The following is a 26,423-nucleotide window of genomic DNA, read 5'->3' as shown; positions in this document are numbered from 1 at the left end:
CAGACTTCCCTCTCCCTAGCTACTTCTTCCCGAGACGTTCCCAGGCCAGCTGGGTGACATAGTCTCTCCAGTGTGTCCTGGGTCTTCCTCGGGGTCTCCTCCCGGTGGGACATGCCTGGAACACCTCACCGGGGAGGCGCTCAGGAGGCATCCGAATCAGATGCCCAAGCCACCTCATCTGGCTCCTCTCGATGTGGAGGAGAAGCGGCTCGACTCTGAGCCCCTCCCGGATGACCGAGCTTCTCACCTTATCTCTAAGGGAGAGCCTGGACACCCTGCGGAGAAAACTCATTTCGGCCGCTTGTAACCGGGATCTCGTTCTTTCGGTCACGACCCATAGCTCGTGACCATTGATGAGGGTTGGAACGTAGATCGACCGGTAAATTGAGAGCTACGCCCCCTTTGGCTCAGCTCCTTCTTAACCATGACAGACCGATACAACGTCCGCATCACAGCAGACGCTGAACCGATCCGCCTGTCGATCTAGTGACCGAACAGCCCGTATCAGGGGGTTCGGTACCCCATACCCACGAAGCACCCCCCACAGAACTCCCTGAGGGACACGGTCAAACGCCTTCTCCAAGTCCACAAAACACATGTAGACTGGTTGGACGAATTCCCACATACCCTCGAGACCCTGCTAAGGGTGTAGAGCTGGTCCACTGTTCCAAGGCCGGGACGAAAACAACACTGCTCCTCTTCAATCTGAGGCTCGACTTCCTGACGGACCCTCCTCTCCAGCACCCCTGAATAGACCTTACCACGGAGGCTGAGGAGTGTGATCCCTCTGTAGTTGGAACACACCCTCCGGTCCCCCTATTTAAAAAGAGGGACTACCACCCCGGTCTGCCAATCCAGAGGCACTCTCCCTGTTGACCCCCCGATGTTGCAGAGGCGTGTCAACCAGGACAGCCCCACAACATCCAGAGCCTTGAGCAACTCTGGGCGGATCTCATCCACCCCTGGGGCCTTGCCACCGAGGAGCTTTTTAACCACATCGGTGACTTCAACCACAGAGATAGGAGAGCCCACCTCAGAGTCCCCAGGCTCTGCCTCCTCCAAGGAAGGCGTGTTGGTGGAGTTGAGGAGGTCTTCGAAGTACTCTGCCCACCGGTACACAACGTCCCGAGTCGAAGTCAGCAGCGCCCCAACCCCACTGGACACAGTGTTAGTGGTGCACTGCTTCCCCCTCCTGAGACGTCAGATGGTGGACCAGAATTTCCTCGAAGCCGTCCGGAAGTCGGCTTCCATGGCCTCACCGAACTCTTCCCACGCTCTGGTTTTTGCCTCGGCGACCACCGAAGCCGCGGTCCGCTTGGCCAGTCGATACCCGTCAGCTGCCTCTGGGGTCCCACAGGCCATAAAGGCTCGATAGGACTCCTTCTTCAGCTTGACGGCATCCCTTACTGCTGGTGTCCGATGATACAACTAAGTGCACATATGGACACCCTTATGTTTGAACAAGATGCTCGTTATGGACAATCCGTGGCGACCACAGAAGTCCAATAACAAAACACCACTCGAGTTCTGATCGGGAGGGTGGGGGGGGGGGGGGCGGGGGGGGCGTTCCTCCCAATCACGGCCCTCTGGGTCTCACTGTCATTGCCCACGTGAGCATTGAAGTCCCCCAGCAGAACAAGGGAGTTCCAGCAGGATTACTCTCCAGCGCACCCTCCAAGGAGTCCAAAAAGGGTGGGTATGCTGAGCTGCTGTTTGGTGCATATGCACAAACAACAGTCAGGACCCGTCCACCCACCCGAAGGCGGAGGGAGGCAACCCTCTTGTCTACCGGTGTGAATCCCAATGTACAGGCACTGAACCGAGGGGCAATGAGTATGCCCACACCTGCTCTGCGCCTCTCACCGTGAGCAACACCAGAGTGGAAGAGAGTCCAACCCCTCTCGAGAGAACTGGTACCAGAACCCAGGCTGTGTGTGGAGGCAAGTCCGACTATATCCAGTCGGAAATTCTCTGCCTCACACACCAGCTCGGGCTCCTTCCCTGCCAGAGAGGTGACATTCCATGTCCCAAGAGCTAGCTTCTGCAGCCGAGGATCGGACCTCCAGGGTCCCCGCCTTTGGCTGCCGCCCAGCTCACATTGCACCCGACCCCTTTGGGCCCTCTCATGGGTGGTGAGCCCATGGGAAGGGGGGCCCACGTTGCCTCTTCGGGCTGAGCCCGGCCGGGCCCCATGGGTGTAAGCCCGGCCACCAGGCGCTTGCCAACGAGCCCCACCTCCAGGCCTGGCTCCAGAGGTGGGCCCCAGTGACCCGCGTCCGGGCAAGGGAAACCTTGGTAAATATATTTTTCTCATCATAAGGGGTCTTTGAGCCGTGCTTTGTCTGCCCCCTCACCTAGAACCTGTTTGCCATGGGTGACCCTGCCAGGGCCATAAAGCCCCAGACAACTTAGCTCCTAAGATCACTGGGACACACAAACCCCTCCACCATGGTAAGGTGACGACTCACGGAGGTGTTCTTGCATTGTGTTACTGAAAAATTATTCTCACGTTGAATGTAGCCGGCTTTGGGTGCTGGCCATGCATACATAAGAAAGTACTATCCTGTTGGGCCAATGGCTTCTGAGCACACAAAAGGGGTGTTCACACGACAACATTTGCTCCGGGGCTGCTCCCGTAGAGCGTTCACACGTGCAAAGTTACACCGGTGTGGCGCCTGAAAACAGCTTCAACCGGAGCAAATTTCACCCTGCTCAAGGAGGTGGTTTAAAAATTTGCTCCGGAATAAATGCTCGTTTGCGGGGCAGCACCGATGTAAAATGCTACGCGTGAACGCTACAGGGGTAGACTCTCTACGCATGAGAAGAGTTGATGACATACGGCTTTCGTGCTCTGTTGGACTGCCGTCATCTTTCCTTTTGGAGGAGACCGAACTGTCTCTGAGATGTTTGTGTAGTTTGTTCCTCTGTTGTGCGTTCACAAAACAGAATTTATTTTGTGATTTCTTCACTTGATTTTCTGTTTGGCGCATTATGTTTGCTTTTCTCTTTGTTTTCTATCGTACTGCACGGCCGCAGAAAGTGCCGTGTGAACGCAAGTGGGGCTGCACCGGGGTAAACACGCTTCGCTTTGGTCAGCAGCTTTTTGCATGTAAACGCTCCACAAAATTTGCTGGTGTAAGATATATCGCAACAAAATACGTCGGTGCGGCACCGATGCAAATGTATGCCGTGTGAACACCCCTTATGATACGTTCTGAAATTCAGGAAATTACTTTTCCTGTTGAGACAACCCCTTCAGAAATGCGTCCATGTTATTTTGAGGCGGCACCGTGGCCGACCGGTTAGCGCGCCGGCCTCACGGTGAAGAGGGACAGGGTTCGACTCCGGCTTTGACCTCCCGGTGTGGAGTTTGCATGTTCTCCACGCGCTAGCGTGGGTTTTCTTTGGGTACTCTGGTTTCCTCCCGCATTCTAAAAACATGCGTGGCAGGTTAATGGAACACTCTAAATTGTCACTTGGCGTGAGTGTGAGCGCAGATGGTTGTTCGTTGATGTGTGCCGTGCGATTGGCTGGCAACCGCTTCAGGCAACCACCCCCCCCACCCCCCCGCCTACTGCCCGGAGACTGCTGGGATAGGCTCCAGCACGCATCGTCCGCGGCCCTTATGAGCATAGACAGATTAGAAAATGGATGGGTGTCATTTTTATTTGTGTATTTTGTTCCAATTTTACCCTCCCAGTCACTGTGAAGGGGGATGCACTTAAATAGCATGAAATGACTGAGGTCATCTGAGTGACACCCTCAGGCTCTGAAGCAGCCAAGTCCCAAACAAAAATATGGAAAACCGTGTTTGCAGAGCTTACATTGATGTTCAGAGAGCATGCATATGAGTATCAAAGATAAAGCATGTTTGATTTGCAAAAAGAAGTCGTTTTACAGGCACACAATTAAAGCGAATTGTATATTTCTCCATCCTGTTCCAAATGATCAGCTCATCAGCAAAATGTATCAGAGAAAATTATGTTGATCAGGTGTGATGCAGCAGGGAGACATTGAAAACATGCAGGGCACCTGCCCTTGAGGTCCGGACTTTGACACCAGTGCATTAAATGGCGCTGAAGAATTCACATCATAACTGGGGCAGCGTGACTGGAGGCTGACGAATGCCTCGAGTCAAGGTGTCGGCATGACAGATCATCTAGATACATGTTTGGACAAGGGGCAAAGCTGTAAAATTCAACAAGCAAACAAGCGCAACGAATGTATAAATGACCACATGGGACTGAAGTGATCATCGAGTGGAAGAAGCGTAACCCGACGAGTCGACGACAGGCTACTGTGGTGAACATGACGATGAAGTGGTTGATTTTGGATTTGTGCGTCGCCGTGCTGGTCACAGCTGGTGAGTGTTTTCCTTTCAGACCGCCGAGCTTGTTCAACGGAGTCGAAGGTCTTTGCACGAGTCATCATTTCTAGAGTATAAAATGATACGATGAGCAGAAAAGTTTTGTTCACGTATTGCAAAAGAATGCTCCTAATTTCGACCAAGAGAGGAGTCGTACGAATACAAAGGGGGTGGGGGGCTTAAATTTCACAAAACTAAATATTGAGGAGCCACATTTCCACAAGATGCTTTGGAGGAAAGGTTAGAGAGAGTCGACTGAGATGGTTGGATCGCGTTCACAGGACAGGACATGTTGGTCGGAGGGTGACGAGAATTGGAGGTGCCGGCAAAGAGGGCAAGAGGAAGACCCAAGACGAGCTCGATGGATGGAGCCAGAGACCCCATCCTGTCCAATTCCAAAAGATGGAAAGTTCAGTTTTTGCTTTTGAAAAAAACTTTTAAAACCCCCGAAAAAAGGACTGCTTGCCTCAGACACCCGCTTTTGTGTCCGTGCATTATTCGAGTCATAGCTTTTGATCTTTTTTGGAAAGGTGTCATTTTCAGTCATATGCCGAAATATTCCAGTGCCGAGTGAATTTTGCAATGAAGCTGAATTTGAAGAAAATCATGAACTGAATCAAAACCACAATTTGTGTCAGAGAAATCGTAATTCAAAATTTTTCATCAATTTATTCAGCCATCCCCATTGCACGTACATGCATATGCAGTGTTCATTTTGCAACAAATGTCCGTCATAATTTAACCATCTGATTGCATTTTAGTTTTAGTCCAATTTTACTTGATGAAAACTGAGCCATTTCCGTCAACTAAATTGATAATTAATGTAGTCAATGTTTTCAGCATTGACTACAATTCAAGGGGGGGGGGGGGGGGGGATATATACACGCGCACTGATCACGCTTGAATTAGTTGACACAAAACGCTATGCAAATACTCGACATTCAATGATTAATCTTGCGAACATGTACGCAAGCAATTCTTTTGATTTCAACCAACCAACGCCGACGCAACCGACGTTACACACGACAACAGCTAAGCTAGGCTAACTGATACGACACTCGAAGTCGGACGAACACATTTTTCTGCCAATCTGTGCTTTTCCCTTTTTGTCCAAATACATTTTTTATGACAACAACAGTCTTGTCCACGGCGTCTTTTATTCGTTCCACTGGGGTTTAGCAAGTGTCTTTCTAAAAAGACGAAAATCTCTTTACTGTTCCTAGTCTTAGTGCCTCAACATGGCTACACTTGTGAAAGCAAACAGGAGGACTTTCATCTCTGAACCCATTATTAGATTCTGGGGGCAATTACATTTTCACAGTGGGTCAGAAAGGGTTTTTTTTTGGGGGGGGGGGGGTTGTTTTTGTGCCTTAATAATTTAAATTGTCATTTGAAAACCAAATTTAGTATTGCCTTGGGATGGCTCTGTGTGATATTAAAATCGGTTTGTTGAACTGTAACTCGTGTGTGATAAATATTCCAAGAACGCAGTAAACAGGACGGGGGCAAATATTTTCACACGGCACTGTATAAAAGAATACATTTGACTAAAGTGATCATCAATTGGAAGAAGTTTCAACTGACAAGTCGAGAACAGTCTGCTGTGGTGAACACGACAATGAAGTGGTTGATCTTGGCTTTCTGCGTCACCGTGCTGATCATAGCTGGTGAGTGTCATTTTCCTTTCAGTCAGTCGACTTCACAAGAAACAATTTAATTATTGCATGAGACCAACTATTGACAAGCCGTAATTCTACAACAAAGGGATCATAAACTATGCAAAAGCTGTGACGAATCATAATTCCACAAGAAAACCTTTTCCTCCCATAATAACTTCAGCATGAGTAGCAACTACCAGACCACAAGTCTGATTGTTTCAAAATAAATTTAATTATTAAATTCTTGGGCGGCCCGGTAGTCCAGTGGTTAGCACGTCGGCCACACAGTGCAGAGGTACAGGGTTCGATTCCAGCTCCGGCCTCCCTGTGTGGAGTTTGCATGTTCTCCCCGGACCTGCGTGGGTTTTCTCCGGGTGCTCCGGTTTCCTCCCACATTCCAAAAATATGCATGGCAGGCTGATTGAACACTCTAAAAATTGTCCCTAGGTGTGAGTGTGAGCGTGGATGGTTGTTCGTCTATGTGTGCCCTGCGATTGGCTGGCAACCGATTCAGGGTGTCCCCCGCCTACTGCCCGGAGACGGCTGGGATGGGCTCCAGCTCCCCCCCGCGACCCTAGTGAGGATCAAGCGGTACGGAAGATGCGATGCGATGCGATGCGATGCGATGAGAATATTAAATTCTTGTCCCCGTTGTGGTAGAGAGTCTCGTTTTTGGGTGTAGAGGAAAGTTTCTAAAACACTGGCGAGGCTGGTCATGACTGAAGACAAGCTCAATGGATGGAGCCAGGGAAGACATGAGTCAAGTCAAGAGCACTTCAAAACAACCACCGCTGTCTACAAAATTCTGCACATGCAGCAGAATATAATTTGGACAGCAACGAACAATAAAAAACAAATCAATTGCGCTCAAACGCTCCAAATTTGCTCGGGTGTAAGATATATCGCAACAATATACGTCGGTGCGGCACCGATGCAAATGTATGCCGTGTGAACACCCCTTATGATACGTTCGGAAATTCAGGAAATTACTTTTCCCGTTGAGACAACCCCTTCAGAAATACATCCATGTTATTTTGAGGCGGCACCGTGGCCGACCGGTTAGCGCGCCGGCCTCACGGTGAAGAGGGACAGGGTTCGACTCCGGCTTTGACCTCCCGGTGTGGAGTTTGCATGTTCTCCACACGCTAGCAAGAGGAAGACCCAAGACGAGCTCGATGGAGCCAGAGAAGACATGAGTCGAGTCAAATCAACTGTAGTCATCGAGCACTTCCAAACAACCACCACAATTCAGACCGCAACGAACAATAAAACAAATGAGTCCCGAAGACAGTAGAAAGCACAAAAATAGTCAAACGAGGGCAGTCGGTGTTGGAGAGGACGAGCGCAAGACTAACTGAATGAAATAGATGACGCACTGCGGCCACGGTGAATGGGACAAGCCAAAAGGAGAAAAAAAAATCATTTCAAGTTCTCAAACACTCCCAACTCTACCCCTCAGGTGAAGCTCTGCAATGCCCTTCCTGTAAACCGTGGGTGCCATTTTGTATTCCTAAAATGATCGACTGCGCCGCGGGCCAAGTCTGCGGTAATGACCCATGTGAGTACCTGTACATTGTTTCATCGTCTTTGGCCAGCCTTGTGCACAAAGAAGGGAAAAGCCAGATTTTTTCGGTTTTTGCCTCCAGCGCGGAGTTCGCACACTGACCAAAATTGTCACTCCGACCTGGCAATGAGCAGTGCTGCCGTATCTGACCCCACCCTGTCCAATTCCACTTACGAGAAACAACTGCACCCGTGCGCGATTCATGAGTGACATCCAATAAGTTCGCCTCCAGCAGAGGATGTCATCCAATCCACAAACCACCAACTTCACCGTGATTCATCGCAGAAACAAAAGACTGACATGGTCCCATGTTGTCCTTTCTCTGTCTTTCCAGTCCACGGAGGGTGCGTATGGCCGTGACAGTGACAGCGGACAAGCCCTCAACTTCAAGTGCTCCAGAATGGACCACGGCGACCATCCTTTCATAAAAGTATAAAAAAAAAAAAGTATCCCTGTAGTTTAGTTGGAAAGCATTAAAAAATGTCAAAAAAAATGGAGGGTTTTTTTTCTTGCATTCTGTGTGATTGTGAAATTCTTGTGTTGAAAGTAACCGGCTTTGGGTGCTTGCCATGGATACCCTGGACAAAACAAACAAAAACCCTACTATCCTGTTGGGCCAATGGCTCAAGTGGCTTCTGAGCACGCAAAACCACAACAAAACAATATTTTTAATCATGGGGGCAGCACTCAATGCAGTCGACTGCACCGTGTGTGAACGTGGCGCGTGGACACAACAAACACGCGTACCATACCACCAGCTTCACCACCGTCCTCCTGGTGGTCTTGCGCTCAGCAAAGCTTCTTTCAAAGTGTTCATCTCCATTTGGGGAATGACAGAAACATTTCTGGATTCGTGTTGTTTTGGGGGGTTTTTGAACACCTGATTGGAATACTCCACAGGTGAAGAGGTTCATTGGAAACGGGTGAGTGTCATGACTGGGGATAAAAGCAACATCAGAGAAAGGCTCGAGTTTCAAAAGCAAGCATGGGATGGGATTCACCGCTTTGTGAACAGTTTTAGAATGTTTCTCAACAGAAACCGCAAGAAATTTAGGGATCTTAATGGACCCTTGTTAGGATAAAGAGAATCCAAAAAATGGATGGAATTAGATCACAGTATTGCGCAATCAATGAGTTGTGCATCAGGTAAAAACCACAAGATTAAAAATGATGGTCATTTAACTTTTAACTGTGTCCTCATCGTTTTTTTGCCCTCTTTAGCTCATGTTCTGTCTTAGAAGAGGTTTTTGGCTGCCGTTTTGGAAAGAACTGATCCAAGTACGTTTACATTTGTCGGCTTTTAACATTCCTTCGAAAATGTCTAAGGCAAACATCGGCAGAGTGAGCGATCGCCCGACTGGTGAACATTTTTTCTGGGTGATTCGCATTTACGTAAAATGATCGGAACGACTCATGGCCCAAGGGGCGAATGACGAGTACTCTGCATAGACACATCTCTATTTATCGAAACACATAGACACATACGGTAGATCTCCCTCTGAGCCAATGGGATACCAGGAAGACGCTCGGTAATAGCCAATGGCAGAGCAGCTACAAGTATGTTGCGTTCATGAACCTCGGAGCTGCGAGGAGCAGACCCGACTGTATTTTTACCTTTCTTGACATTTCTTTTGTAACAAAAGGCAATATTTTCCTCTTGAGGCGTTTTGTAACTTGACAATTTCATATGAAGAGACGTTGGTAAGTAGAGGTACCGCTGTACTGGGGAAGAACTAACAGTCTGCGTAGAACCCCCGAAGTCCCAGGACTAAAATCCCCTCACTGAACCGCGAGTGTTTTAGGGATGTGAATCTCAGCACTGAGGACGATTCGATACACATCTCGATGCACTGCCAGCGATCCGATACTTAAACGATACATGGAATTTTCTGGCGATACGATGCGATACGTTTCACCGTCGTCACGATGTGATACGATGCGATACATTTAAGTTCAGATCAATGCGATCCGATACGATACAATGCAATTTGTTGCGATATTGTGCAATTAAACATGATGCAAATAGTATCAGTATGGTATTACAAAAAGGATACCACTTCATTCCTTATAAACAGTAGAACTTGTAAAACAACTGATTTAAGCCCTTTCACAATTGGGTTTTGTGCAAAGAAAATGTAAACAATTTGGCACCTGAGACTCACAGCTGTTGCTATAGTGTAAACACAAACAGACTACTCTCACTGAGTGTCTTATATGAAATATATATGAATCTGTCGCGCAAGATGTCCACCCATCCACTGTAAGTGCAACTCTTTGCGCACTGTTCAGCGACATAGTAATCTCAATTCTCACTTTGTTGTACAGATCGGGAATATGTTGGCTTATGAAATAAGCAGTGGCCTTAGTTATAGCCATTGCACGGTCACAGTGAGTTGCAAGGGGACTCCCAAAATAAGAGGCGATTTTTTTCTGATCCCGACCTGGTTTGCCAAGAGTTTCTCCGGTGTCCGACGAGGAACTGGGCGGGGAAGCGGGAGGGAAACTTGTCGGTGATGTGGTGCCATCGTTTTAAGTGCGTCTGCATATTTGTGGTGCTGCCGTTGTATGGCTTCTTAGTGCGACATTGCTTGCAAATTACGGAGGTTTTATCAAGCTTTGCGTCTTTCTTTTCGAAGCCGTAGCATTTCCAAACATAAGATTTGAATGTTGCGGGTGCATTAAATATAGTAGTTTCCTCGCTGCTGCTTGCGCTAACTTCCATAATATTTCGCTAGTTGTGTACTGGACTGTATGTGACGCAGGGCTACCGAGTACCGTCCGTATTCAACACAAAGTGCGAAGCAATGACGGTGCATTCATTGCGCCTAGGAAAGGGCAGAATGGTGACGTTTAACATGAATAAAACGGCGCTTGAATCGGATTTTACCGATACCCACCAATGCATCGTGATGAATCTCGATTTCACCCGTCAATCACGTCGTACCCAGTGAATGAGCCGATTCACTCGCATCGCGCACGTGCGCATCGATGTATCGATTAATATTGATTACTTTCCACACCCATAGAGTGTTTACGTATGTTGCAAATGTTGGCTTTTCGTCAGTGTTCCGAGAAGGCTGCAAACAGCTTTTCTTGTCGCAAAAAAAGTTGAAACATAAAAATGTTGTTGTGACCATTCAAACTCTTGGGCGAATGTTTAGTAAACCTCTTTGCGACCGTTTCCGTCCTGAAATGCAAGAAAAATCAACTTTCGAGCACTCGTCAAACCTTCGTCGCTCGGTGAGATTCGGGTTTTTGTCATGTTTAAGTGCTTTGAGAACGTAGTCATGACACACATCGAGAAGGCGTTTCCAGACACATGGCACCACCTCGACTTCGCTCATGATCAAAACCGGGCCACGAACCATGCCGTCAACACAAACGACTCAATGCGAAAGGGGAGTTGAACCAACTGTCGCGTCACCACTGTTTAGTCTAATGCGGCAAAGACACCAACCCGACCCCACCAAGAACACACAAAGTGGAAGCATCTTCAACTTCTGAAGCATACATTTCCATCATGATTATTTGGTTGGATGATGTGTAAATATTTGCGAAGAGGGCAGAGGAGTGGCTTAAAGGCAGAACCTGTTCATCACATTTGGTGAAGTGCCACATGTGAACTCATCCGGCTCCTCTCGATGTGGAGGAGAAGCGGCTCTACTCTGAGCCCCTCCCGGATGACCGAGCTTCTCACCTTATCTCTAAGGGAGAGCCCGGACACCCTGCGGAGAAAACTCTTGCTCCGTCAAAACAAGTCTTTTTTTGAAACTGCTCCCTGGAGCAAAAAAAAAAAAAGGTTGAAGACCGTTGCCCGAGACTACAAACAATATTGCGCATCCGGATAAGTCTATGATTGTGTTCTTCATTCCGTTGTACTTGTGAAAGAAAATTGGCTTCTCTGGTTTAACTCTGTTGGGTACGCGGTCAATGAAGGTGGAGGGTCTTCTCTCAGACCCGTGACCCATTTTCAAAGATGTACTCGGCACTTGGTCAATCCAGCACATCCATAGCTTTAGCAACAGTATTTGCCACGCTCATGGTAATTGCCCTGCAAATCTTGATGCCGATGACACGATTCATTTGATGGTGTTTTAATCATCCAAGGAGTTGGCAACCAATTTCATAACTCTTCGTTTGTTCACATACCAAACATGCCAAAGCCTGGAAAGTCTGGAAAAATGTTCAGTCAATAAGAGCAAGTAATATATGAGAGAGGACATCATTTATCGGAAGACGCCTAAACTGACAAGTCGACGACAGACTACTTGTGGTAAACAAGACAATAAAGTGGTTGCTTGTGGCTTTGTGCGCCGCTGTGCTGTTCACAGCTGGTGAGTGGCATCTTCTCTCTTTTAAGGACTCATGTGAATTATATTTCTGAAATTCATAATAGGCAAGTGTTTTATATACAGTCAGACGTCGGTTTTCGACCATAATTCGTTCCAGAGGGCTGTTCGAAAACCGAAACCATGCTCTTTTTTTCTTGATTGAAAATGTCTGCTCACAATGGAACGCAACACGTGGAAGCGTCACTTCCTCGTCTCCCCGATGAAGCCTCACTTCCTCGTGTCAGAAGGCGAGAGGAGTCAAGTGGCGCATTCAAGTCCGCTCAGTTTGGTCGAGAACCGATTTTCGGTTATAATCAGAGGCATAAAAACCTCGACATTTTTGGTCGAAAACCGATTTGGCCGAGAACAGACGTTACCCACAATATTTCAGGCGATGCTATGATTTCACAAAAATGGAGCTGCACGATTACAAAGTTTTTGTCATGAGACTACATATTGAGTGCACAAGAACGAGCTCACAAAGACTGCGCAAAAATGTGTTTTTTGCTGACAATTAAGGCTTAATTTTGTGACAAATCATCAGCTCGCAATCGTGTAGAAATTTAAAATACAAAATGTGAAAAGGCCATTTTTGGGGAGAAAAAAAAGTTGCCAGAAGGATCCAACTTTCCCAGGAATTCGGTTTTGTTGTCACGAGAATAAAGTGGGCCCATTTCAACTTGTCAACTTCCTTCTTTCTTCCTCCCACAGGTGAAGCACTGCACTGCCATAAGTGTATGAATATGTTTGGAAGTTGCAGACCGCTTGGATTTCCCCAAACCTGTCTCGAGGGCGACGTCTGCGCTGTGAAATCAGATGAGCGTGATTCACTATGCAAGGCTTCATCTTTTGTCGTTTTTTATTGTTTTAAAGGGGGAGTTTCCAGGTGTAAAAACCCCTTGTCATGTTTGTTAAAACTCATTATCAACTGACAGTTGTACACAATGAAAAAAAAAATGAGCAGGGAGGTGGGGGGAAGAATCAGCCATTCCTGGCCCCATTTTAAGCCTCTAAATACACGAGCAAGAAATCGCTGCAGTCGTAAGCGACAAATGATTGACATCCAGCAAGTCACATCTTCTGCTTCTGATTGTTTGTTTTTGCTCAGATGTTGCGATTTCAAGCTTGGCTCACCACTTCCGTCACCATAAAACCATTGTAGAAAACGGAATATTCCATTCTGAAAACATTAGCGTTAGCGCTGCGTTAGCGCGATGATGTTCATTTTGCCGACTGACAGTTTTAGCTCTCGCTTAAGCCTTCGTTGTCGTTGTCAGACAGCTGCAGTGACAAAACGTTTTTCTTTGGAAGTCACCAGGATGGAATGGATCAGATGTGAGCTCATCAGAGGGACGGCCGAAGTTTGACGTTTTGTTTTTGGGAGGGGGGCAAAGGGGGAGTTAGAGAGAGCCGACTTGGATGGTTGGGTCACGTTCATTGCACATGTTGGTCGAAGAGTGACAAGAATCGGAGGCGCCGCAAAAGACGGCAAGAGGAAGACCCATGACGAGCTCGATGGATGGAGCCAGAGAAGACACGAACGAGTCAAGTCATATCAACTGTTGTCATTGAGCACTTTTAAACAACTACCGCTGTAACCGTTGTACATGGAGCAAAAAAATAATTTGGACAGCAATGAATAAGAAAACAAATCAATAAAAAAGACGGCAGAAAGCACAAAAACTGTCAAGCTGAAAATCAAGTCTCATGCGCAGTCAAAAGCCAAACGAGAGCAGTGGGTGTTCGAGATGAGGACGCGCAAGACAAACTGATGGAAAGGGATGGCACGCTGCGACAACGCTGAATGGGGACAAGCCGAAAGGAAAAAAAAAAATAATTTCAATTTTTCACACACCCCCAAATCTACACCTCAGGTGAATGCGATGCCATTCCCGTCTTAAAACGTTTGTGGCAGCATGTTTTCCGTACACCGCAACCCGCGAAGCGGGCCAAGTCTGCCGTGACGATGCAGGTGAGTCGCTGTACAGTGTTTCATACTATTTTGCCAACCTTGTGAACGAAGAAATTTAAATCCAGATGAGGGTTTCAGAACATTATTGGACAGCATTGCGCACGGCCGTGAACGTGAGAGCGGACAAAGTGCTCCAGAATGGACCACTGCAACCATCCTTTCAGAAAAGAATCAAAGGATTGGATTGGATTAGCTTAGTTGGAAAGCATTTAAACAAATGTCAGAAAAAAAATGGGTGGTTTTCTTGCATTGTGTGCGATTGAAAAATATTTTTAGACTTAAATTTGCCTGTCATGCAACACCCGTTGGGCCACTGGCTCAAGTGAGCACACAAAAACACAACAAAAGATTCTTGGGATGATTGTCATCACGTAACCTTTGCTGAGGTGCACGGGAATTTGATGGCCACTATCACTTTGAACAATGGAGGGGAAAAAATAATACTAATACTAATACAGTACTAATAATAAAAAAAGATCATTACTTTCACACCGTAGCAAGCAAAACACATGGCCAAGAAGTCATTGTTGAACATACCATCCACAGTCATGGTTTCATGACATGAAATGCACACATGTACCAGTCACACACCCTCACAATACAAGCAAGAAGAAATTTCACAGACACACACAAAAAAAAGCAGCTTCAAGAATTGTAAAAAATTAAGACTTTGGCATTGCTGTGCTTTTTCGATATGAATTGAATGAATGAGCCGCTGAGTGCAGTCTTGGAAAATGACAAAATCAAGTTTCAATGCACAACTTGTTATGCGTGAGCGCGTGCACGCACACGCACACGCACACACACTCCTCTGCCTTCTCAGCAAATGTGTAATCATTCATTCACCCAAATAAAAAGTTGAAGATGGTACCACAGCCATTGGACAATGGAGCCAAAGATCTTGACTCATCTGCAAGCCAACCCCGCCAAGAACACACAATCTTCAACTTTTGAAGTGTAAATCTCAATGATCATTTCTTGGGTGTATGGAAAAGTAAATATTTGTAAAAAGGGCAGAGTATCGCCACATGACTTTGAATTGCGAGCTTGACAAAAGTGTGAAGTCTTCAAGGACATTCAATAACAAATGTATGCAAATATATATCGAGACAGAATAAAACGTATGCCGGATTCACTGGAGATGGCAAATTGGTGATTATCAAAATAGCACCAGTGGATTTAAGAATTACTGAATTAAATGTTCAAACTGTGCATGACACAACTTTTTTTGTTTGTTTGTTGTTGTTGTTTTTTATGCTAGTTTTGTCATTTGGGAGAGCTCAGTTGAATTACATTTTTAAGTTCAAAACATTTGGATTCTATTTTTTTCCTTTCAGAGTTCCGCAATGTTTGGAACAAAACGTTTACCGGCGTTTAAGGTCTTTAAGAGGGGTGTTTTTTCTTTTCAAATAACCCATTTTAAAACATGACGCGCTTTAGCTAATAAAGTGTGTACAGGCAACATATTTTCTTTGGCTAAAGTTAGCTGTTGCGGCTTTTAATCAGGTGTACTTTGTTGCATAGAAATTAGGGAACATGGATGAATTTTGAACGAAAGGGGGCAAATTTGTTCTTTAACCACATTTTAAGCATGCACAAACAAAAAAAAAATTATAATTTTATTTTTTTCCCTGTGGAAGCCAATCAGCAACTGTGCCAAAGATCTTGTTTCATCACCAACAAAACTCCACCAAGAGCACACAATGTGGTACCATTGTAAATTCTCCCAAATATTTGATGACGGTTACATATTTACAATAAGGGCAGAGGATTCCCCCACCCCCGGACATAACCTGTTCTTCACAGCGAGTCCGAGATGACCCAAAGAGCCTCCTTGATTCACTCTTATGAATCAGGATGTATGGAATGTCGTCACCGAATATTTATTGAGGCGATGTGACGGTCGCATTGGAAAGAAAATTGTTTGGATTTACTTGGACATTGGTCGGAAGTGATAAAAATGTATTGCACTAACACCTGAGATTTTATTTTTATTTTTCTTAAGGAGAAGAGTGGTAAATTATGTCAGATTTAAATGACATGGAACCCAGAAATGGCTCTAAAGATTTGGAGTCATCATCAGGCCCACTCCACCAAGAGCACACAATGCGGTGCCAATTTCAGCTTTCCAAGTGTGTGCCTCAATAATTATTTGGGTGGCAAGTACATATTTACGAAGAGGACAGAGGTATATCGTGGATATCACGATCTTGAGGACAGCTTCAATGATGCTCAGGACATTGTCTAAGCCAACGTGGCACACAAAATAATCCAATGCTCAGGGTGTGCATAATATTTGAGGCTGAAAGTTTTTTTGTTTTGTTTTTTTAATTCAGGAGATTTGTTGACAGTTCAGTTTCTTCAGGACAGTAAATGAACAATTCGTGTCTGTCGTGTATTCACCTGAATCAATGTTGAAAAGCAAAGGCAAATCATTGTATTTCAGGTTTATTTTATTGTCATCGTCATTATTTCATTTTATATCATGCCCCGACTTCATTTGAAATCATACTCTGCTGACTGCAGCCAGGTTCTCGGTTGCTTTACTTGAGTCAATAAAGCTTTAGGGAAAAAAATACATGTGATAATAATATTGATCAGGTCAAAACCCGTCCTGTCGCGCCGAAAAACTGTGTATTAAAATCAACTTCGGATGAAGTAGGTAAACACAATGAGTAAATAATACTCAGTTATAAAATGACACTTTTCCCATCAAGTGATCATTGAAGACACTTGACGAATACGTCGGCAACAGACTCCTTTGGTGGCAACAGACTCCTTTGGTGAACAACACAATGAAGTGGTTGGTTTTGGCTTTCAGCGTGGCTCTGCTGTTCACAGCTGGTGAGTGTCTTTTTCTTTCATTTTATGTTTTAATATGTAGACAAAAATGTACATATACTGTATACTCTCTCTCTCACACACACACACACACACACACGCAATTAGGAGATTTAAGTGGAATTCTAACGAGAGCAAGGTCAGCAAGTTTTAATTTGCAACCCCCCCAATTCAGGTGCAGCTCTGGAGTGCACTCGTTGTGTGCACTTGCCCGTGTCTAATGTTTGTACGGAGGTGAGGCAACGATGTGAGGAGGGCCAAGTCTGCGGCTTGGCAAGAGATAAGTGTGAGTAGCCGTGTCACGTTTCATCTTGTTTTGTTGATTTATTCAAAATCACTCTGCTGTACTCATGGCACTAACCTCTGAAATCCACTAAGTCAGTGGTCTCCACCGGTACCGGTCCGCGGGTCATTTAGTACCGGGCCGCACAGGAAGAATAAATAACTTACATTACTTCCGTTTTATTCATTTCGGACTGTGAAAGATGTTTTATTTTGAAAAATTATTGGATTCTCTGTCAAATCCGTTTAGAGTATGTCACTCTTGATATAGGTCGAGGCGCACTTCTCGGTCACGTGATTGGTTACCTCTAAAATGAGACCCAGGAGCTGGCAAAATGAGTAAAAGCCAAACGTCTTTGGAAAGGGAAAAAGACCCAGAAGGGAGCCAGAAGAGGAGCCTACGACTTCCGAGAAAAAGGACAGACAGTAGCAAGAGTCCCACTTAAAATACGGACTTCTCAACGGGAGATTCCCACACACCAAGCCCACTCTGCATAATATGCTGCGATGCCGAGTCATATTTTTCAAGCGCTTTGTATTTGCGGTGCATCTTATTTTGAAGGCACGTTTAATTAAATGTTACCACAGCGACCAGAGAGTGTTGTGGCCAGATAAGAGGTCCCCCCGGTGTCGTGATTGGGCTTTATTATTTTATTTAGAAAACACCACAGTTTTCATGCAGGTCATATCATATTATTTTGTCTTTTTTTTTTTTTTTAATCACACCTTAAAGGCCGGTCCCTGAAAATATTGTACGACATAAAACTGGTCCGTGGGGCAAAAAAGGTCGGGGGGGAGGGGGGGGGCTCTGCACTAAGTCCCACCTTCTGTCTCTGATTGGTTATTTATGCTCGGGCATCAACTAAACTGTTGATTATTGCAGGGGGGGGGGGGGGGACATGTTTTTATACATTTTCCTGTCTCTGTCTTGCAGATGGCAGAGTCTCACTTTGTGTGGATAAGTGACAAAAGACAGCAGAGAAACCCTGGATCCAAAGAGCTCCAACAATCGTAAAATAAGAGCATGGAAGGATCCAAGCGGTTTGAAGTCTTTGCTCTTAGTTAATTTAGTAGTAAGGCATTAAAAAATGTTGAAAAAAAATGTGATCGTTTTTCTTCCATTCTGTGTTAAACATGAAGGGATTTCTTTAGCTTCTTCCTGCAGAAGAAGATCCTTACACCGGAATATTATCTAATGTACTAGCAAGATACAGTGCCGATGAAGTGGTTTCTCTTGGCTTTCGGTGTCACCCTGCTGGTTAAGTCAAAGGAAGAAAATGTAAATACTTCAAGACACAAAAATGTACAATATGTGTACATCAAGTCTTATGACCGAAAAAAAAAAACCATTGCAAAACATACTACAGAATATAAAGTCAGGACTTTATGATAATCAAACGAGAACAATTTGTCATTTTAAGAAAAGAAAATAATGTAAAGTTTCCCAAGTCATATGAAGTGAAAAAAGTTTTAAAAAGTCAGTCATATTGAGTCAGAAACAGTATCAAGTCTTACGGTCATGGTTGGAGTCGGATTTTCCAAGATAGACTCGCCGAACAAGATGATTTTAAAAGAGTACAGTTCATAATCTGAGGAGTCGGTCACACCTTGACAAAAATAAGGTTGTAATTTTATCAGCGATGTCAACATTTCTCGAGAACAGAGGCGTACTCATGAAAACGTTTAGACAACGTACTAAGACACAATCGTACAAGAACAACCTCAGATAGACTCGTGCACAAAACCACGTATTTTTTTCAACAATTAAGTCTTGCAATAAATTGTAATTCCCAAAGAATAGCCTACCAAAAAAAAAGGAGGGGGGAACAATTTGAGGAAGAAAAAAAGTTTGAAAGAGAAAACTCGTGACTGCAATTCTCAAGAATAGTCTCCTTATTGTCAGGAGAAATTGAAGTAACATCAGAATAAGGTCGGTCAATTTCAATTTGACAATTGGAGATCAACGTGTTGAGCTTCCACGGGCTCACAGAACAAACTGAACTCATCGTAGTTGTAAACACCACAAACTACAGAGAACGCTTCATTGGTATTCACTGTGACGAGTTGACGGCGTGTTGAACGACTCAAACGAAAACTGGCGTGTTCTTCATCTGTGCGGGTTAGCGATGGAAAATAAGAGGCCCACCGTGCACATGTGCGCACACACACACGAACAATTGGCATCAATACTTTCCATCTCTCTCTCTCTCTCTCTCTCTCTGAGGAAAGCACAACACTGCAGAAAGCTGAACAGAAAGGGGATTTTCCTCAATAGCTTTTCTTTCTTTATAAAAAGTACATCATCATTAAAATAGTGGGAGGGCAAAAAAGTTGGACTACCTTCCTGGGAAGAAAAGAAATCAGTCAAAAAAGCATTTAATTCAGCCTTGACTGACTCGTTCATTTGTCTGATCGTCTCCTCCAGAGCCGACTGGGATCATGGCCGCAAGGGGGGGGGGGGGGGGGGGGCGTGATTACATTGCCACCCAAAATTTGACCGGCATGTCATTAATGAGTCGACCCACAAGAAAAGTCTCAAGGCGTCATGTCCGAATAGAAAAAAGTTTGCCACTTTGGTTTGAAGAGAGACACTTCCGCGTCATTTGGAACATTTCTTGGGGTCCTTCAAAACAAAACTGTACAGTACCTCACGTCCTCATAAGCCCCCCAACTAGATTTCTGATCAAATATGACACAAAGATCAAACTTTTGTATTTTCTTACGCACAATGATTTGCTTTTCATCACAGTCCCTCTGATATTTTATTTGGGCCCCGGCAAGTGGCACGAAGCTCTGCTTGAAACGGCTTTGTTCAGAAAAAAAGGCTTTACCAAATCAAAAAGACTGACAACATTTTTGCAGGCCTGTTCATCCTGGTAAAAAAATAATAATTCAGATGAGACCCCGCCGAAACTTGACTCTGATGCCTCAAGTGGAATTTGTTAAAAACTCATCCCACACAGCCAGTTTCCCTGATCAACTCCAAATGTTGTTGACGCTTCTATAATGAGTATAGTCACACATAAAGAGCCTCCCCCCCCCCAAAAAAAAATTTTTTTTAAAGGGGCAGGGGAACTCCCCCCCCCCCCCCTCCACTGTATTTGGGTGGAGCACAATAAAGTTTGAATGTAACGTCTTACGGGTTGTGTTCAATTCCCGCCCTTGTATGGAAGGCACTTTTCGCAACTTCTGAGGTGATGGGAACGCGGTCGCTCATCACCGCAGCCCAGGCTGCTGCCAAAAAGTCGTGAAGCCCCTCCACCCGTGGCCCAACATATGAGACTCCCGCCACTCTGACACTTACCCAAGAACGAGGAGCCGCTACTGCCAAAAAGTGTCATGACGCCGCCCTTTCCCCGCCAGCTTTATTGACTGACTCTGCTATTTCCATACTTCAGCGGTTTATAATTGGGAACCGCAACTCCAGAGGGGCCGCGGATGATCAAGCAGACTCGCCGAGACGTCCGCTACTCCCCCGCCTTCCAAAATCAGGCAGTGAGACGAAGATTTACATTTACACTCACTTTCTTCTATGTGCCAAAAAGCTAAAATGTCTCTTGTAACGTTTGTCAAAAAATGTCTTCTTGCAGATAAGTCCTGCTTTAGCCTTCAAGTGGCACTTTCTCCTTGAATGCCACCGCATATTGTCAGCTTTACAGATGCCGTGTCTCATTTTAAGGCAGCGTGTGCCCTGGATGTTATTGACTCATCAGAGCCAGATTGCCATTTAGTGCCAAGGTGGCACTTTGTCTTTGAACTCCACCGTAAATGTCAGCTTTACAGATGCAGACCACGTCTGCGCTCAAGGCAGCGTGTCGCTTCAAAGATGGCGGAATCACACGTGCTGCTACTTACAGGGAGGGAAGAGGGCAGAGAGACAGAGAGGGGAAAAAAAGCAATGAAAACTTTGAATACCTTGAGATGCTGAGAGCACAAATATGAAAGAAAGTCCACAAATGCTGCCTGGTAAGAGCTAAAATACAGGTCTGAAAAGGCAGATTTTCACTCTGACATTTCATGAGAGCTTTACAAAAGGGCATCATCATCCTCTCGCCACCAGAACTATTCAAAATGATCAACAACTCCGCCTGCCGAATGAGGCCCGCGATAGTGTTTAGAAACGTGGCATGGAAATGACGGCCGTGGCATATTTCGAGGCGTTCCGTTTATTTTCCGTGACGTACGGTAGCGGTTATTCCGAACTGCTGCGTTGGGGAAGGGTTTGAATTGTCGCCCAACCTCCCAGCGCCAACCTGCGAGGAATCTGAGCACAGGAAATAAACGCCGGCGTCCGCAACGTGTTGAGTCACTTAGCCCGCCGCTGAATGCCGAGGAGCCTCCGGTGGGGACTGGCAGCAGGCGGATAAGACGTGCACTCAGGAAGGAGGTGGAGAAACAACAGAGGCTGGATACCTCGCGGAGCTCACATGGGTGTTGTTCCGCATGAATATTCAATGGCGCCTAAGAATACACTATTGTGCTCTTGCTATGAAGCTAACTTCAGCAAAAGACGGACTGAGCTTCCCGCTCCACTTGCACACACAAATACAAAACAGTCGCTTGATTGCATTCGACAGGTAAACTCCGGGACAGATTTAACCAGCGTTGTTCATAGATATCAGATGGCATGAATGGCACATAACGTCTACCACACGTGCCTGCGCTTGAGAAAACAGAAATGTGGACTCGGACATGGCAGATTATTTTGAGCAGGCTCAGATGTCAATCACGCTTGATAATGTTCCACTTTGGAGAGTTTTAAATAAATAGAAAATTGTCTATTTTCAGCCTTGCATTCAGAGCAAAATAGTCTTTCAAATGTTTTTGTCTTACTATAAATCAATGCAGGATGTGCGCTTCTAACAGAAATCGACAGAAATTATTCAACATGACCACATTTGAACGGTCTGTTGGGTGTCTTGTTTTGCTTATCTCAGCATGAAAATGGGACAGGCTCGAGCACGAGTGCACGTCGGTTGGGCAGGTGTATTTTATTTTTGCTTTTGATACAAAATACTTGCGCACGATGGAGGGTGGAACTGAGATTATTTTGTTCACACCAGGACAACAAAAACAACACAAATGTACAAACGGCGTTCCGTGAGGTCCAAGTGTGATTCATTCCGCTCGGTGGTCCTCTAATGGAGTCCTTACTCATCATAAAGCTCATGAATGTTTTATTTCAACTTATGGCAAATTAAGATTGCGGCGCCCGGGGATCGAAGGAGACGCTCCATTTATATCGGGAACGCGTAGCCGGCTCATAACGTCTGTTTGAAAATGTATGAACATGAGGTCCCGGCCTTTGAAAGATTCCCTTTCTTGTTCTTTTTGACATTTCTTGTGATGTGACCCAGATGATGTCCTCTGAGGGGCGGGGGGGACGAAGGGGGGGGGGGGGGTGTCATACTTTTCAAAATCTAAAGCAAAAGGTCTGAAAGTGACTCGTATGAATTATGGAACTTGCAACACGCGACCTTTTTAAACCTAAAAAATATGTCGGATTCAATTTAGCAGGAGGAAATTGGGAGAGAGGGGGTAGAGCTTTTGTTTTGAATAAAAAATGGAAGTGTCATCTCATTTAACATCACGCGTTGGCAAACCAAGAGGTGGAAGCTAAAAAAAAAGTCGACACACCCCTCTTCAAACGGCAAGTTTTTGTTCCAAAATGAGACCGAGGGAAGTTATTTTAAATGATTTGATAACTGGAGATCATGTGGTTGCACAAGTGTGCACACCCACTTCGGAATGAACAAATCACATTCCAACTCATGTGGAGTCAACCAAATAAATGTCGGATGTTCTAGTAGTCTTTGCTTGACATGTTTTGCTTTCGAGCAATTTAGCTTTCTGGCAAAAGCATTAATTCTACCACTAAGACAACAGGACATTTCATTAATAATTATGGTTTGAGTCATGTTCTATTACACCCCAAACCCCACCCCCCCCTTCCCACTCACACACATACAAGAATTCAAAATGGCACCATCTCATTTTTTTCCCCCCACTTTGTGTCCATGCTGTCCCTTCATCACAGGAGCCTAGTCGGGACCATTTTTTAAAGAGAAATTCTCTTCATTCTCTTTTTCTAATTTGACGTCACCTTTCCATTCATGAGTAAGCATGCTGCCAGCCGGTAACATACTGAACAGTTTACTTACCACTTCCTGAGACTTGTCCTTAACATCATACACTGTCAACTTGACGAGCGTCTCTGGGGTGGTAGGACAGTCTGAGGAGAGGGTCACCCCGGTCAAAAAGTGTGGGTCCTTGTTTGCCTGTAAGGACAAAAACAAATAATGTGGGTGAGAACTCCATAAGAGCAACTGCGTGCACCCCGAGAGCGCAACATGCTAATGAACAGACCGAAAGCCAAACAAGAGCCACACAATGGGATTCTTGACAGCGGGAGCGAGACAACAGCTGGGATCAGTCGCTGGGATCGGTCGTTGCTCAACAGAAGGCGACAGAGATGTCCCCAGCGGGGCCTCCTAGGAACGTTAGCATGGAAGCCAGGAACAAAAATGTTGACAGGTACATTGGCACTTTGTAGCCAAACCCTCCACGGCTCCTGGCGTTGGGTCTTTAAACGTACCACAGGGCTCAAATGCGGGACATCACCTCTTTTGCCAGCTGTTAGCTATTAATGTGTGTGTGTGCGCCTTCTAATTTTGGAAGAACCTTCATCCAAACAGAATCGTCTAAAACCGGAGTCTAAAAGCAACAACAACAATACAAGTCTTGCACCAGCGCGGACCCAAACTGCAACAGAAAGGGTTTCTTGCACAACAGAAATCAGCAGAAAGACAAGAAATAATCCAACTGTCAAAACTTTTACAACTCTTCTAGATATTAAAACATCCAAAACTGAAGTAAAAAGTAACTCCTGTGCCAATGTGGACATGAATTACGGCAGGAAGGGTTTTTTTTTTCTTTTGGTCTAAACATTTTGGATCTATTGGGCTAATTCAAAGCACTTGAGTGTGTTTACACTCGAGGCTTCCTCTTCCTCCTGCGCCGGGCGTCTCCAGCCAGGAGTCCTCTGGGGATGTTTCTTTACTAATGACTCGCATTTAGACAGACTGGCGGATAAATCCAATGGAAAATCTGGTCATACCCTTGAATGTAAAATAACAAAAGGGGAAAAGTTGGCTAACACAAGTGAGATTTTGTGCCTTTGTTACCAAACATCAAGTGTGTGTTCATACTTGACCTTGCAGTGAGCAAACGGTGAAACAATCTCGCATTTGGAAGCCGTTCAAGTGTTTGCCGTCATATATCAACAACAGGGCAGCCGAGATTCGCGTTGACATTTACAGTACGTCTGCATTTCCAATTTTTTTTTTCCCCCTTCAATCCCACTCGAGCATGTGAGTGGTGGGTGATGTTCAAACATTTTTTGGACAAGTTTTAATGGATCCATTGGTGGCCTCGTGAGGCTCCACTGAGTTTTGCGGAAATTGCATTGCCCAATACAAATGTACAGTGGACATTCACACCTCATGGCCGGTTTCACGCACACACTCTCGCATGCTGTATGTACACTCGCACTCTGTCACATGCGCGCCAACACACGCAGTCAAACCCCAGACACTCATACTCAGACGCACACACAGAATCTGGCAAGCTGAATAAGTCTCATTCAAGCTTACCAGCATGCTTGGCAGCCTCCACCGGGTGCGATTCCTCTTTGTACTACTGATGGGCCAAGATGAGCTCAAGTGCTCAGTCTGACACACCCGCACACAAATACACACACGGGCCTGTCGTACAAGCCGTAAATACGCATACACAAACAGGTTTTTGGCCATTTAAGGTCACAAACCTCTGAGGAATGGCCAATTTGCCCCATTTAGAGTGTATGTATGTTCAATAATTATGAGTGAGCAAGGGAGGACCGAAAATGGTCTCCACCCACCCCCCCCCCCCCCCCCCCCGCCCCAGCCACTCACACACACACACACACACACACACACACACACACACACACGCGATAGAGGGCAAGGCATGAAAGGCCGTTTTATCTCCTGGCCTGATGTCAAATCTGCTCTCCCTTCCTGTGGTGTGCAAATGTGATTTTCCCGCAGACATATTAGCAGACTTGCTGGCAGCTCTTCCCAATGCTAATGCATTCTCAGTTATGCAATGCAACCAGAAAAGAGGGTGTACGTGTGTGAAATACAGGAAATTGATGCAAATGTGCAGAGAGGTAACAAGGGTTAGTAGAAGTGGATCAAAGAGAGATTTTACAGTTTGGAGCTTGTGAGACAATTTTTTTTTTTTAATTACAACATTTCCATTATAAAGTGCGTAAGAGAAACACTCGCATGGAGATATACTTGGCATGAATGAAAACCAAGTCCTAATTTTATTTGGAACCTTCAAAGTGGAACGTCCCCAAAATTCATTTTGGAGTTCAAGTGGAACGTTGTGGAAAAATGTTTAATTGTAACCATATAACAGGATATAGAATTTGTGTTGGCTGCATCGAAAACAGGCACGGATCCTCACTCACTAATTGACAAATTTAATTCAGCGGTTTGCTTTTGAAGTGCTGCCTCACCGAGTGAAAATGCGTCACCTATCTCCACGCCTAGTAGTCATGGTAACGAAAGATGAGCAGTGAACAGGAACGCTTCCTCCAAAACAGCCTTATTATGAATACCATCGAGTTCAAAGGAGTAATGTTCGGTGAACCATTTACATATTATTGCTGAAACATTTGTTTTCAATTCGTAATTTAAAGAGTTACACATGATACAAATTTGTGTTCGCATTCAACAGCTGTCCGTTTTAAATAACAGATATACATGACAGTATGACAGTAAAACTAACCTTCAACTGCATTAGATAGCTTGAAGCCTCTTTTTTTCCCCAAGAGCTGTTCACTCTCTGCCCAACTGCTGCTGTTCATGGCCACCAGAGAGCGCTTACATCTCAAGTCTGCTCTCACAAGTCAGACACCCCCCCCACCCCCAAAATAAATAAACACATCAGTTGAACAACAGCTCGTATGTCTGGAATCTCGTACATTGACGTACACTTGCATCTCCAAAAAAAAAATTACAAGTGTTTAGACTGCATTTTCATCCCCCCCCCCCCCCCCTTGTGAGTTTTGCAGCGTATTTGTAGGTCACGTTAACGGTGGAAACAAGTTGAAAAAGATTCGAGTTGGTTTAATTTATTTCGCTCACAAAAACCTCACATTTGATCAAGGGAAGGGGGTGGGGGTGTCGACTTTATATTCATCGCATTTCATGACTGAGCAAGATTATAGTTTGTACAAGTTTGATTTATGACTTGCTGAACCCCCCCCCCCCCACCCCCACCCCCAAATGACAAATTCAATGACTTCCCATGCTACATTTTTTTCCCACGGTAACTTCAAACTTGCTCAAAACTTGAAGGT

The 26,423-nt window shown here is 45.3% G+C and overlaps 1 protein-coding gene and 3 long non-coding RNA genes across 7 annotated transcripts in view; 3 read left to right on the top strand and 1 right to left on the bottom strand.

Annotated features, from left to right (window-relative positions):
• LOC127612873 (uncharacterized) overlaps positions 1-26,423 on the top strand; it is a 187,287-nt gene that overhangs the window by 59,317 nt on the left and 101,547 nt on the right. The gene's annotated exons all lie outside the window — the stretch shown is intronic.
• The window catches only part of inpp4b (inositol polyphosphate-4-phosphatase type II B), a 148,382-nt gene that overhangs the window by 80,379 nt on the left and 41,580 nt on the right, over positions 1-26,423 (bottom strand). For all 4 annotated transcript variants that reach the window (XM_052083612.1, XM_052083611.1, XM_052083613.1 and 1 more), the window contains one exon: positions 23,176-23,292. In XM_052083612.1, the coding sequence (XP_051939572.1) occupies positions 23,176-23,292 (117 nt within the window). The remainder of the gene's footprint in view (positions 1-23,175; positions 23,293-26,423) is intronic.
• On the top strand, positions 5,873-8,081 carry LOC127612870 (uncharacterized). Its single transcript, XR_007965983.1, has 3 exons — positions 5,873-6,033; positions 7,484-7,582; positions 7,923-8,081. It is a non-coding gene; the product is annotated as an uncharacterized LOC127612870 (long non-coding RNA).
• Positions 16,614-18,023, top strand: LOC127612868 (uncharacterized). The gene is made up of 3 exons (XR_007965981.1): positions 16,614-16,735; positions 16,908-17,018; positions 17,949-18,023. It is a non-coding gene; the product is annotated as an uncharacterized LOC127612868 (long non-coding RNA).

Source organism: Hippocampus zosterae, chromosome 13 (genome assembly GCF_025434085.1).
Source record: "Hippocampus zosterae strain Florida chromosome 13, ASM2543408v3, whole genome shotgun sequence".
NCBI lineage: Eukaryota > Metazoa > Chordata > Actinopteri > Syngnathiformes > Syngnathidae > Hippocampus > Hippocampus zosterae.
The sequence above is the reverse complement of the archived record's forward strand: the minus strand, read 5'-3'. Positions and strand labels throughout refer to the sequence as shown.